The sequence below is a fragment of the Microcaecilia unicolor genome, chromosome 6 (genome assembly GCF_901765095.1).
Source record: "Microcaecilia unicolor chromosome 6, aMicUni1.1, whole genome shotgun sequence".
NCBI lineage: Eukaryota > Metazoa > Chordata > Amphibia > Gymnophiona > Siphonopidae > Microcaecilia > Microcaecilia unicolor.
In genome coordinates this window covers 138,751,902-138,765,888 of record NC_044036.1, presented here as the reverse complement: position 1 = coordinate 138,765,888, position 13,987 = coordinate 138,751,902, and the positions used below count along the sequence as shown (strand labels likewise).

Genomic DNA, 13,987 nt, shown 5'->3' with positions numbered 1-13,987 from the left:
TATCCTCTAAAGAATGATGTTGTAGTAGTCCTTAATCACTAGTGCTTATCTTCGGCTGCGTACATTTATGTTCCTTCTGCTTAAAGGTTATAATACTTTAGTAATTTACTTGAAGATTATGTTTTTCCTAGATCTTGGATCAATTATTGTGGACTAAAATTTATTCATTTAATTTGCCTTTATTTCTTTTTTTTCCCTCTTTTTTTGTATTTTTCTAATATTCTAAATTTACGTTTATTGTATAAATGTAAACTCTGAAAATCTCATAAATAAAAATTTAAAAAAAACATATACAGGGGAAGAGCAATGAGATTGCCTACATTTATGACAGGATCTAGTTGATATCAATTTGCTTCGTAAAGAAGGAAATAGCTAGTCAATTGTTCTTCCTTGTTAGGATGGACCAGCAGTGCCCAAAAGGATGGTGGGGAAACCAAACCTGTGGACCTTGTAACTGTGATGTCAACAAGGGCTTTGACCCAGACTGCAATAAAACAACTGGCCAGTGTCACTGCAAGGTAAGAGAAGCAACTTTAAAGAGAATTACAATCTAAATAATGACACATTACCTGTAATTTGCTCTGAAATATCTAATGCATGCATTTCTTGGTCCAGTCCTTCTTTCTTTCGCTCTTAATCTATTCCACTCTTCTTTGCTGCCCTCCCACATTCCTGGCAGTATTCAGTCTTCATCATTCTCCCTTCCATTCTTTTTTACTTAGGATTTTCATTACTGTCCCAAAGAAAGCGACATCTGTCTGCCATGTGACTGTTATCCCATTGGCTCCTCTTCTCGGTCATGTGAGCAGGAAACTGGCCAGTGCACCTGCAGGCCTGGAGTTATTGGTCGTCAATGTAATGCCTGTGACAACCCATTTGCTGAGGTGACACCCAATGGCTGTGAGGGTAAGCTTCATGAATAGAAGGCAAAGGCTCCTTATGGTTTGGTCCTGTGTCCATATTAGATTGTGGCAATCCTCTGTGCTTCATGTGAAGAGGTCAATCATCTACTGCACCTGAGAAGACACTAAAAGGCGTTCAGGGAATTCAGAAAACAGTATTGAGGCTGCTCTGATTACTTTTCAAAGTGGCTGGCCTGTATTAAAGCATTTTGATGTACGAGGAGAAGGATTCTTAGGGTCTTGCTTTTCTCCCTTCTTGTGCCTTTGGGAGAATCTTTTGAAAGATGTGGTCTTTGCACTTCATCAAAGACTGTACCAAAACAAGTTATGTTGTAGACATTTTGAATCTTTGTAGACGATGATACCTTTAACTGGATCAACATAAATGATGATATGGGATACGAGCATTTGGGACCACGTAGGTCCCTTCTTCACATGTGAAGACTGAGGTCAGAAGGGGTGACCTGTGTGACCTTGAATTCATGTGTTGCAACATTTTTCTGTTAGGCCAATCGAAGATGTGAGAAACTGTAAATATTCCAGCTTTCTCCAGAATCTGTGTGGTTTCCAGAAACCTCCAGTTTGTAGAAGGCAACTTTTTTTCTTCAGACAACCCTATATCTGTCTGTGTAAAATGATTATGGCCAACTGAATCACATGAAATCCAGTCCTATAATAGGACCCGTGGTAGGAGCCTATTGTGTAAAAGAAAGTAGGCACTACCTCTCCTTACAGAATACTAGCATAACTGGGTTATATAACTTAAAGCAGATATGCATTGCTCTTGACCTCATCAGCGACTCAGCTCAGTGATTCACCGAATTTGTCATCGTCATCTTACATGCATAAAATTTCCTTCTGTTTATTTAACTAACATTTTTATCCGATTTTTAAATTTTATGAAAAGCTACTTAGCTTAATCTGTCAATATTACATCGCTGAAGGACCCCTCTTGCAAATATGCACTATGCAACAGTGGGCAAATGTCTACTTTAATTAGACTTAAGCTGAGGACAAGCAGACCTACCACATAACTTTGTTCCTCTAGCGGCATTCACCAGTTCCCCTTCCTGTAATGGATTACTCCAGCTGAGGTTGTTCTTTTCCACAGTAATTTACGATGGATGTCCTAAAGCATTGAGAGCTGCTGTTTGGTGGCCTCGGATCAAGTTTGGTCTTCCAGCTGCAGTGCCATGCCCAAAGGGCTCATTGGGTAAGTGCGTAAGACTAGAGGGAGTGTGAATAAGAGAAATAGCGGTGGTGCCTGTGGTGCTTTATTGATCCTTCAATTTCTTTGAAATTAGTAACTAACGTAACACTTTAGGACAAACCTTTTGCACGGCATCCTGTACATGCAGGGTGAATTTTATAATGGTTGCTTAGGTTGAGAGGGCAGGAAGGTAACTATTTTATAAATGTGCCCATCCAAAACTACAGAAATTGTAGCTGAAACGAAGCCATGGACATTACACCGACTTGGGAGCAGGTGCAAATGTTTTCACATAAAGTACACATGTATTTTATGAAGTATGTGTGTTAACTGCGACCCCCATTCATGCTCCACCCAGAGCTCATCTACATGTCTACACCAAGCTGCATCAGTGTAGGTGCATCCTTGTCAACATGCATATTTTTGTGTGAGGGATACATTTATAAGAGGTATTTTTACTCATGTATATGCACAAAATTGACTGTACAAAATTACCCTCACAGTCTGTAAATGTGATTGAAGAGATCTTGGTCCAGCTGTGCCCAGGAAGTCTTATGGGTGTAGTTATCAACATGGGTTAACATTAAGATGTGTTATTTTACCCAGCTTATTAGTAACTAGGTCTCATTGCATAAAATGGGACCTGTACTAAAATAGCACGAGTTAGTGATAAAATAACACATCTTAACGGGAGCCTATATTGATAACTTCCTCCCTTAGTGTGAAGAGTTTCAGCCTCTAGTAACCAGAGCTGATATTGTGATGTCATAATGCCTCATTCCACCAATGCCTAAGAGCCAACCTCATCAGTGAAGTCACAATGGCTTGACTGTCTTATACTTGCCTTTGTTACATATAGCAGTGATTTAACCAGAGCTGATATTGTGATGTCATAATGCTTCATTGCACAAATAAGAGACAATATCATCAGTGATGTCACAATAGCTTGACTGTCCTATACTTGGCTCACTTTTATTACATATAGCAGTGATTTCAATTTCTGGAGACATTTCTTTTTTTCTTTAATTAAGGTGGGGAAGTTATCAATGTGTGCTACCAGTAAGAAGTGTTGTTTTACCATAAAGAAGGGAAGTTGTCAGTGTGGACTACTGTTAAGACAGTTTATTCTACTGTTAAACTGGGTTTTTAATAACTAGGTCTCATTGCATAAAATGAGACCTGAGCTAAAACAGCACAAGCTAGTGGTAAAATAACATGTCTTAACAGTAGCCCATAGGTAGATGAAGTAAAAAGAGGGAAATTAAAGACTGGATAGTAAGAATGAATTAAATCTGGACAGAGAGAGATAGAAAAAAAAATTTGAAGAAAACAAAGAAAAAGAAGAGAGAAAAATGACAAATGGACAGGAAACCCTGGCAAGAGAGTTAAGAGAAGACGAAGGAAAGCAGAATTAAGAGACTGGGACCAACACAATTAGAAAAAGTAAATGGCCAGACAACAAAGGTACAGAAAATAATTTTAGTTTTAATTTATGATAAACTAATGTGGTAGTTGTGTTAATAAAGGTAATAAATGCAAATAAAACACAAAATAGAAAACAAGGTGATACCTTTATATTGGACAGATTTTAATACATTTTTGATTAGCCTTCAGAGACCAACACTCCCTTCCTCAGGTCAGGAGAGGGTACCATAACAGCAGTATACTGTCCAGACCTGACTTGAGGCAGGAGGTTTAGGCCTTTGAAAGCTAATTGAAAAAGGTATTAGGCTAGTACAATAAAAAGGTATCATCTTATTTTCCATTTTCAAGTGCCCAAACTGAGCATTTGCGGGCAGGCCAGCATTGGCGGCTGAAGCACACTGCCAACTTCTGCACTGCTCCAACAGCACGGTAGGAGGCTCATGCAGTGGACTTCTTCAACTAACGGGGTTTGGGCAGCTCCACCAGCGATTTAACCAGTGCCACAATTTTGGAGTGAGATTAAGCTCAGTGGGGGGGGGGGGGGGGGGGGGGGGCACCTTGCGGTTATGTCCTTGGTGGGGATAGATGCTGGATAGGAGGTGTAATAGAGTGAATTGCAACTCTCCCTCTTACTCATCCCTGCTGTCACTGGTGTAAATAAAATATTTTCTGGAATGGCTGTGGTATTGAGGTGTGCATATCCACAAGGTAGAGTGGGCAGAGCCAAGGCATAGTGGGGCAGGACTGGGGGCATGCACTAAAATCTCCCTCTCAAAAATTGGGACCCCTTGGCAGCTCTGCTACCGGTTCACCACTTTCTTACAGGCTGGAGATGCTCACTCCAGGCCTAACCTCTCTGTCCATCTCAGATTCTGACAGTACATCTTAAGGTCCTTAACAGTGTCCCTTCTTGTTCTTTTCCCTGTTCCTCTGTCCTTTTTCATTGTGCAGGTTTGCGGGGTGCAGGTAAGATGATGTAGCCTCTGCTGGATCATTGTCTTTCAGTCTGCTTTGTATGGCTTCTCATTAACCCTCTCCCTGCCTGAAACTCCTGCAGCTTAATGCTTAGCTTTGCGCTTCAAAGGCTCCTAAATGTTTTACTAACATCTAGCTGAGCTTGGCTTCTCTTTGGCCTTTTTAGTGAATTTTCTGTGTCTCAGTAAGTAACAACCAGTTGAAGGACAAACAAGATGCCATGTTAAAAGTGCCTTTCTCTTCCCCTATCATTGCTTTCCTTGAGACTGTTGGGTATTGGAATGCCAGATCTTTGGAATTCATCTAGAGAACTTTCATGAGGGCTGATGAGGGTGATGATAGTCAGCAGGTTGGCCATTCAGAGGGTCACATAGGTTTTTGTTTTGGAGGTGACATACTTACAGTTTCAGCTGAAAAAAGAAACACATCCAGCTATTTGAGATTCTATTTAAAGGAAAAATTAACATCCCTCAATCTAAAAGTATAAGGAAAATTTAAGGACCCTCAGACTAGTTTTGAAGTTGGGAGCAGAGCAGTGAGGGAGATGCCCAGGGCCACCTAGAGACAGAGCTGGGCCGGGGCAGGGCTGCTGCAGCCACCTCTGCCTCTGCCCCTTCCACACACACCCCCACTCAGGCTGCTGCTGCCCCTGCTTCCCCCCAGCAGGGCCGCCGAGAGACAAAGCTGGGCCTGGGGCAACCCCCCCTGGGCCCTCCCCCTTCAGGGCCTTCCCAATTCCAGGCCTGCCCCCCTCTCCAGGCGGGCTCGCCACCTTTCCGGGTGGGCCCACCAGTTGCCCCGCCACCGCCCAGCTTACTTGTCCTGCACTCCTGCTCCAGGCTGTCACTGTGCACAGCAAACTTCCCCAGGGCCCGGTGCTGACGTTGCTCTCCTGTTCCTGTGTGCGGCAGCACCACAAAGCAGAATCCTTCCTTCCTTCCTGCTGCGTCCAAAGAGGCTGTTTGGATGCTGCTGTGCGGAACAGGAGAGTAACTGCAAAGGTCTAAAATACAAATTAATGCACTCGTCAAACTTTACCTACTTGAGCACACAATTTTGGAACGCACTACCGCGCAAATTAGAAACGATCTACGAAACAACGAACTTCCGCAAACTACTGAAGACCCATCTCTTTAACAGGGCATACCAAAAAGATCAACCAATGTGAATGTACACAGCTCCTCCACATACATTCAGAACTGTTTTACAATATCTGCTTGCTATATTGCTATCACGTTTATCATCACCATGTTACCCAAAATCCTTCTTGTTATTCTACTATTATGTTTTTTTCATTATCATGTTGCCCAAGATCCTTCTATAACACTAATTGTCTATTTTTTAAATATATTTCCACCACTCATGATGTATTGTAAGCCACATTGAGCCTGCAAAGAGGTGGGAAAATGTGGGATACAAATGCAATAAATAAATAAATAAATAATGCTAACTCCGGGCAGGCCCCTCTTGGATGCTGGGCTCTGGGGAATTTTGCCCCCCCCCCATCCTCCCCTCTCGGCGGCCCTGCCACCCACACTTAGGCAGCTGCTGCCCCTCGCCCCTTTACCTTCCTGTGTCTGCTCTTCTCTCGGTCTGTCACTGTCTTGCTCCTGTGTGTCGGAACCTGGGTAATTGCGTTAATGCAATCACCTGGGTCCCAACACACAGAAGCAGGAGAGAGACAGACCCTGACACCGGGCCCTCCTTGAAGGCTGGGCCCAGGGAATCTTGCCCCCTCTGCCCCCATCTCTTGATGACCCTGGAGATGCCTTTCCTGATTGTTCCAAACATATACAGCAAAGAAAGGCCTTTAAAAAATAATAATGTAGTCACTTTCGCAAATATGGGTAGCTCACATCTTAACTGAGTCTAAATACACTGGAAAGTGAATTGTTTGTCCTTGTAAAGGAAGGAGAGTGAAAAACAGTAACAATGCAAGCTAATTGGTTACATTTATTCTGCTATTCAGGATTTCACTAATGATAAGAAAATTGAATGTTTACATTTTTGAGTTGTTTTTGAAAACCAGTCAGCCATTTTGTTTTGGTTTTAGATTTATTTTATTTGAAAATCATTAACCCACACAACCTACTATTCAAGGGCCTGATCAAATGTTTTTGATTATTAAGGAAAACTTTTAAGATGAGAGCTTACGACCCTCATTTTACAAGCCTTATTTGAGATATGTGTATACTGCCAGTTAAACATTTATCTTCCATAGATGCCTGTTCCCATTTTATATGGCAGGGGACCATGGTCTGGGCATGTTTTGGGCTGGACAAGGGCATGGCAAGTTCATAGATATCTCCCATTTCAGAAGGGGACTAAGGGGGGGGGGGGGACTTCATCAAGCAGCGTTAGGGCCTTCATGTGGGTATTAAGGGCCTTAACTCATACTCTAAGAAGCTCAATTTATACCTATGGGCTTCTTAGCAATTAGTGCGTATGAATTCCCTTAACGCGAATTAAGGCCTTAACGCCCATGTGAAGACCCTAATGCTGCTTGATCAATTCCCCTCTACCGACTACATTCTGTAAATAGCTCCAAAATAACCGTTCTAACCGTTATTCTATACGCATTGCTAAAAGTTAGTCGCTATTTATAGAATAGCGCATAGTGCTGGGATTGGCGCCTAACTTTAGACGCGAGGATTTACACCATCTAAACCCTGGTGTAAATCCTTAGGCCTAAATTAGGCGCAGATTTTCCTTATTCTATAACAACGTGCGTAAATTGTAGGAATGTCCCTGTTCCACCCATGGCTGCACCCCCTTTTCGGAGCTGCACATAGAATTTCCACGTGGATCCCTGCAACTAATTTCAATCAATGCCAAATAGCACTGATAACTGATTATTAGCACCCAATTATCGGTGCTAATTGGCTTGTTATTCAATTAAATTGTGTGTGCAAATCAGGTCTGTGACCAAATTTGCGCATGCAGTTCTGAGCACCATATATAGAATTTAGGGGTACATATATCGATGGCAGTAGTTACACCTGCTACCAAGCACATTTAGGATTTGGGAAGCAGCTGTTATTGAGAAGCAGGGATTATAGGGGGTTGTTCCCTTAAAGCCCCTGTGATTTTTGTCCCCATTTATTCCCCATTTCAGAAGGGCACTAAGGGGGGACTTCATGAAACAGCGTTAGGGCATTCTTGCGGGCGTTAAGGGGAAGATTCTGTATATGGCACCTGAAAAATCTGCACGGTAAAAAAATACACGTAGGCGTATTCTCTAAAGTACAGTTCTTGTGTAAATACTTGGGCCTAGATTTGTGACATACACACAGAACTTATAGTACATGTATTGTGTAATTTAAGTGTGTGTTCTGCTCAGACTTTGCCATGTACTTGCTAATACGGAATAGCATGTAGCTGGATTGTTATTTACATGCATACATTCATATTTATGCGTGTACATGAAACCTAACAGCTCCTTATAGAATTACCTCCATAGATCTCACTGAATCAGTACTGCATGTGCTAAACAAATGAAATGTGAACGAGAACCTCCAAGAAAGAGCAAATGAAACATGAGGTTCTCCTACCTGGGAAATGACAGTGGTTTGGGTCATGATATTGATGTTGAGGTTATTGGGGTTGATGGAAATATTCTTGTAGCCGATACTGCTGTGGTGAATGATGTTGATTATATACTGATCGAATAGATGCAGCTTCTGGATTGGACAGAAAATGGGGAAGGAGAGATAGGTGATATCGACGATAGAATGATGGCCAGCAGGACGGTAGCGAAATAGTTCTATCTTGCTGAATTCTGAGTCTCATTAACCCTCATTTGGCTTATTTCAGGTGTAGCATTTCGACACTGTGATGAGGAAAAGGGCTGGCTGGAACCGGATTTGTTCAATTGTACATCTCCACCCTTCACAGAGCTTTCAACACTGGTAATCTCTCTTCTCTCTGTACTGCTTCAAACAATGTTGTTTGCCTTGTTTCTTCTGTATTGAGGGAGCTTTACCACGATACAGAGCATCCTGTGAAGACCAGAGCAATATGAAGCATACAGCATTGGTGCTTTATTTAAACTATCCCCTCTAATAAGACACCAACTCTTTTCAGAGGTCCTCAATTACATCCATAATCTTTGGCCTCCAATATATGATAAATTAAACATGGACCTCAGCAGTGTACCTTACTGGATCAATTATTTTACTCTGGCAAAACTTACACATCCTCCTCCTCATTGGTACGTGGTACAAAATTTTTATCACTTTCAACATTTTTAAAACTTTTTTTTACTAAATTTTATATACAGCAGTATAACTTGTGATTTTTTTTACATTATAAATGATTTCTGTAAGCTGTACACTCAAAATGACACAAACCAAGCTAACACACAGACTAGGAATTAGGAGAACAGTCTTGCCAAATCTGAAACACAATGGGCTTATTTTACTAAGCTGTGCTAGCAAATACCCCACAGCAAATGCAATGAAGCCCATAGGAACTGAATGGCCTTCATTGCAAGTGACACATGGGAATCGCTAGCATAGCTTAGTAAGCCCAATGTGTTATCAATATCTTAGAACCTAACAAAAATATCCCTATTCAGACAGCATCTGCCATCTCTGATTCCTTTCCATCCAGTATTTCCCCTCTCTCTTCCCCTTCCATTGCCTCCCCCTTCTATTCACTGTCTTCCTCTCTCTATCCTCTTCCATTCAACTTTTTTAAAACTTCTTTTTTACAAAATGTTATATAAATTTAATCTTATCATTCACTTTTGAATATAAATATATAAGAACAGCCGTATTGGGTCAGACCAATAGTCCATCTAGCCCAGTATCCTGCTTCCAGCAGTGGCCAATCCAGGTCACAAGTACCTAGCCGATACCCAAATAGTAGCAACATTCCATGTGGAATCTCAAAGAGTAGCAACATTCCATGTGGAATCCTAAAGAGTAGCAACATTCCATGTAGAGTCCCAATAGTACCAAGATTCCATGCTACCAATCCCAGGGTAAGCAGTGGCTTCTCCCATGCCCATCTCAATAGCAAGCTATGGACTTTTCCTCCAGGACCTTGTCCAAACCTTTTTTAAACCCAGAGACACTAACCGCCATTACCATATCCTCTTGCAACGAGTTCCAGAGCTTAACTATTTTTTGAGTGAAAAGAATATTTCCTCCTATTTGTTTTAAAAGTATTTCCAAGTAATTTCATTGAGTGTCCCCTGGTCGTTGTCCTTTTTGAATGATTTAAACCCCCGGCTGATTGAGATAACATCTTTAAGATGAGAATTGGTGTTTTAAACTATACTCTATTTATATTCAAAAGTGAATGATAAGATTAAATTTATATAACATTTTGTAAAAAAGAAGTTTTAAAAAAGTTGAAAGTGATAAAAGTTTTGTACCATGTACCAATGAGGAGGAGGGTGCGTAAGTCTTACAGGAGTAAAATAATTGATCCAGTAAGGTGCACCACTGAGGTCCATGGCATTGGTGTAGCAAGGGCGGGGCGGTCCGCCCCGGGTGCATGCTGCTGGAGGGTGCAGAGAGCAGCCAAGCGCCTGTCGGCTCCGCTGGTTCCCTGCTCCCTCTGCCCCGGAACAGGTTACCTTCCAGCGGCCAAGAATGCACCCGGGGGGGGGGCCTTGATGCGCCGGGGAGGGGGGTGTCATTGCGCCGGGGGGGGGGGGGGGGGTGTGCAGCGGCAATCTGCCCCAGGTGGCAGTCGATTTAGGAACGCCACTGGTCCATGTTTAATTTATCAGATATTGGAGGCTGAAAATTGTGGCTGTTATTTCAACTGTCTGCATTAATTTCTCCTCAAACATTATAGTCTCGATATTCTAAATGATTTCATTGGGCAGGAGAGGCCCCTACCCAGTTAAATCGAATTGAGTGGCTCAGGAGGAACTAGGCAGTACCACTGAATATCCCCTCTGACTGCCGTGGCATTATCTGGCCAATGCCAGGACCATCTGGGGGTGGAGTCTGGGCAGAACTGGGGGTTATGCGGGTGCTAGTGCAATTTAGTGCCAGTAGATCTGTTTAAATATCTGTCCTATCTTTGCCTGGTTGGCCATATCTGTATAACTTCCATTGACCTGGATATGGCCTGGTACTCAATATCTGGGTCTATATTAGCTGGCAGCGGTCAGCGTTTATAAAATGCTGACCGCTTCCTGCCCAGTACTGACCTGTACTTCTTTACACATACATCCCTAGCAACTGTACATTCTATTAATGGATTCTTCTGTTAAAAGCTGGAGAGTCTGGAAAAGAATGAGACAGAACTGAACACCATTGAAGCCAAGAAACTGGCTTATCGTCTGAGCGCAGTGACGGAGCAGATGGAGCGCTATTTTGGTAATGACGTTCAGATCACTTACCACCTGCTGTCCCGCCTGATGGAGTTTGAGAGTAAGCAACGTGGGTTTGGGTTGACAGCCACCCAGGATGCTCTTTTCACTGAGGTAAATCCTGTGCACACAAGAAAAATGGCACCGAGCAAGGTTTTCTCAAGGTTGGGGATTTGCAGTGCTGGTTCTGCTTTTCTCAGCAAAGGCCCCGATGATCTGTAGTTCCAGAAACTTCATGTCTCACGTCCTGCTTAGCAGTGAAGAGTCTAATTTTATTATAGCTATCAGATAGAGAAATGAAACTTTCCGTCTTTCATATATTCATGAAATTTTCCTGTGATTTACACATTAGTTATGAAGCCTGCTTTCCAGATATATTTTTATCAGTTGCCCAGTTGTAAATAATGATTGACATGATCCTTCTCTCTGATTTTTCACCTCAGCTTAGAATATCATATACAGCATGCAACTTATTTATAGAATATTGGAACATAAATCAGCCGGCAGCTGTCAGTGATTAAAAAAACACTGACTGCCACCAGCTGAACATCAGGGAGTTACTCTCTTAAGGACAGAAGGTAAAAAGAGAGGAAATATTTTTATGCAAGCAAAAAGAAACAGAGAAAGACAAAGAGAAGGGAGTTTGGATTTAGCTCATGTCTTTTTCAGTAGTACCTCAAGGTGAGTTACATTCAGATAGTATGAATTTTTCTATCCCTGGAGGATTTATAATTCAAAAGGGATAATTTCTTTAAAGTGGGTGTCGGTTAAGAAGATATGAACATAAGCGTTACCATACTGGGACAGACCAAAGGTCCATTAAGCCCAGTATCCTGTTTCCAACAGTGGCCAAACTAGGTCACAAATACCTGGCACGATCCCTAAAGAGTATAACAGATTTTATACTGCTTATCCTAAAAATAAGTAGTGAATTTTCCCAAGTTCATCTTGATAATGGCTCATGGACTTTTCTTTTAGGAAATTATCCAAACCTTTTTTAAACCTTGCTAAGCTAACTGCGTGTGTAAATGATTAGAATAATGACATATATATGTAACTGCCAAAATTCCACTAAGCATTATTCTGCAAATACACACATATCTTATATAGGGCTAATTTTATAGGTAGGTTTACACATGGACAGAACATGGCTAGAACCCATCCTTACCTGTGTAACTTAGAGAATACTGTAAACTACGTGTGGCATTTAATTGAGTGCTTACATCAGCTCCATGCTGGCTTAAGTGTTTGCGTCACTGTTGCCTCTAAACTGAGAAGGAGTCCTCCACCTATAGTCCTGTCAGTAGTGGGTGCTGTTTCACTATCACATTTTCAATAGCGAGGGACAATCAAGCTCTGCAGGACTGAGAAAACAACAAGGCAAACGTTCCAACCAAATCCAACTTAGAGGATAAAAGCAAAAGGCAGACATAATAAGAAGGCAAACAGTCTTTATTAAAATCCAAAGGCTCCCAGAGATTTACACAGCTGTGCCTGACATGACCATGTTTCGACTTGAAATGGCTGCGTCAGGGGTTAAGTTACCAGCTGGTGGAAAATGACAAACTTCACCACATCTGGTCCAACAGATAACAAGGTTAAAAGCACTCACTTGTGCTGGATCCTTTTTAACCTTGTTATCTGTCAGACTTAGTGAAGTTTGTCATTTTCCACCAGCTGTTAACTTTGCCCCTGACGCAGCCGTTTCAAGGCAAAACATGGCCGTGTCAGTCACAGCTGTGGACTCCAGACTAGAGAACCTATCTGTCTGTAGCCATTGAAAACAAAATATTGAAGCACCGCCCCCTGCTGGCAGCAATGCAGTTGTAAGACTCCCGCTCAGCTGAGAGGGAACAGTGGTATAGTTATGTGTTTCACCTGTTAGTCTAGCGTCCTAGTCTCCTTTGCAGAATTATGTTCAATAATGGCATTTGTGTGCAGGTCTACCTTAGTGCATGTCATCCCAGGATCTGCTTTTCAGCGACCTTTTGAGAATTTACCCCCATCTCTACAGCTAGCAGTGGTCAGCTCTGAATGTAGATGTTCAGCATGGCTGCTTCTTTGGATAACAAGGCTGACAACATGTGGACAATGTAAACACCAGCATTTAAAACAATTGCTGATGGCTGCATCTGAATTTTGACCTGATGGATGTACGTTGCACTGTTTTATTAACGTTCCTCAGCCACCTAAAGTGGGAATGCGCTGTGGTGGACAAGAATAGCGCAACAGCTGTTTTGGGAATGATGTCAAAAACATGTCACCATTTCTAGTAAAACCCTCCTGGGGTCGGGGCACATTTTTATGATCTGTGTCTGCTGCTGTCACTCTTGTTTTATCGACTAGAATCTGCTAAGAGCCGGCAGCTCTGTGCTCGCCCTGGAGAACAAAGAACACTGGGAGATGTTGCTGCAGAATGAGAACGGAAGTGCAGGGCTGATGGAGCAGCTCCGGGAATACACAAGCACGCTGGCCAAGAACATGAAGCTGACGTACCTCAACCCGGTTGGATTGGTGACCCCAAACATAAGTAAGGAAACGGCAGGAAAGAGATCTATGAATGCAAAGGGAGAGAGAGAGAGAGAGAGAGAGAGAGAAGAGAGTCAGCAAATTTCTATAGGGACACTTGTGCTTTTAAGCCAACACATGTTGATTTTCGAACAAAAGGTCCTTGTGCAAATTCTGCAAAATGGTGCCTAGAAGTAGGTGCCATAAAGTGGCAGGGGGTGTACATGTGGCAGGGCATTGGGGGGGTGCTTAGGTGTGTCTCCTAGTTACATGCCTGGGCGGCCTGACCATTAGGCCACCTGAGACGGGGGCCTCAAGTGGCACTCTTTTGACAGTAGTATCTCCCCCTTCCTTCCTCCACCCCGTTCCCTGAGTTTACCTTCTTTCTTCATGTTCCAAAAGCCAGCGGCAGCAGGTGCAATTCCCATACGCTGCTCCAGTCGCGAGGGCAGTTGACACCCGGGGCGGGTCGCCGCTGCGCACCCCCCCCCCGGGTGCAGCTCGGCGCACCCTCCCCCCTCTGGAGTGCAACCCCCCCCCCCGAGAACATACCTGGAAGGCAGTGAGAGGTGGGCGGGAGAGCCAATTCGCCGAGTGCACGCCGCTGGGGGGTGTCGGCGCCTCACTGGTTCCCTG

The 13,987-nt window shown here is 42.9% G+C and overlaps 1 protein-coding gene across 1 annotated transcript in view; it reads left to right on the top strand.

The window, feature by feature from the left end:
• The window catches only part of CELSR3 (cadherin EGF LAG seven-pass G-type receptor 3), a 192,911-nt gene that overhangs the window by 144,570 nt on the left and 34,354 nt on the right, over positions 1 to 13,987 (top strand). The window contains exons 14-19 of the mRNA XM_030206760.1: positions 398 to 518; positions 723 to 906; positions 2,014 to 2,115; positions 8,326 to 8,420; positions 10,748 to 10,957; positions 13,190 to 13,373. Coding sequence (XP_030062620.1) covers positions 398 to 518; positions 723 to 906; positions 2,014 to 2,115; positions 8,326 to 8,420; positions 10,748 to 10,957; positions 13,190 to 13,373 — 896 coding nt within the window. The remainder of the gene's footprint in view (positions 1 to 397; positions 519 to 722; positions 907 to 2,013; positions 2,116 to 8,325; positions 8,421 to 10,747; positions 10,958 to 13,189; positions 13,374 to 13,987) is intronic.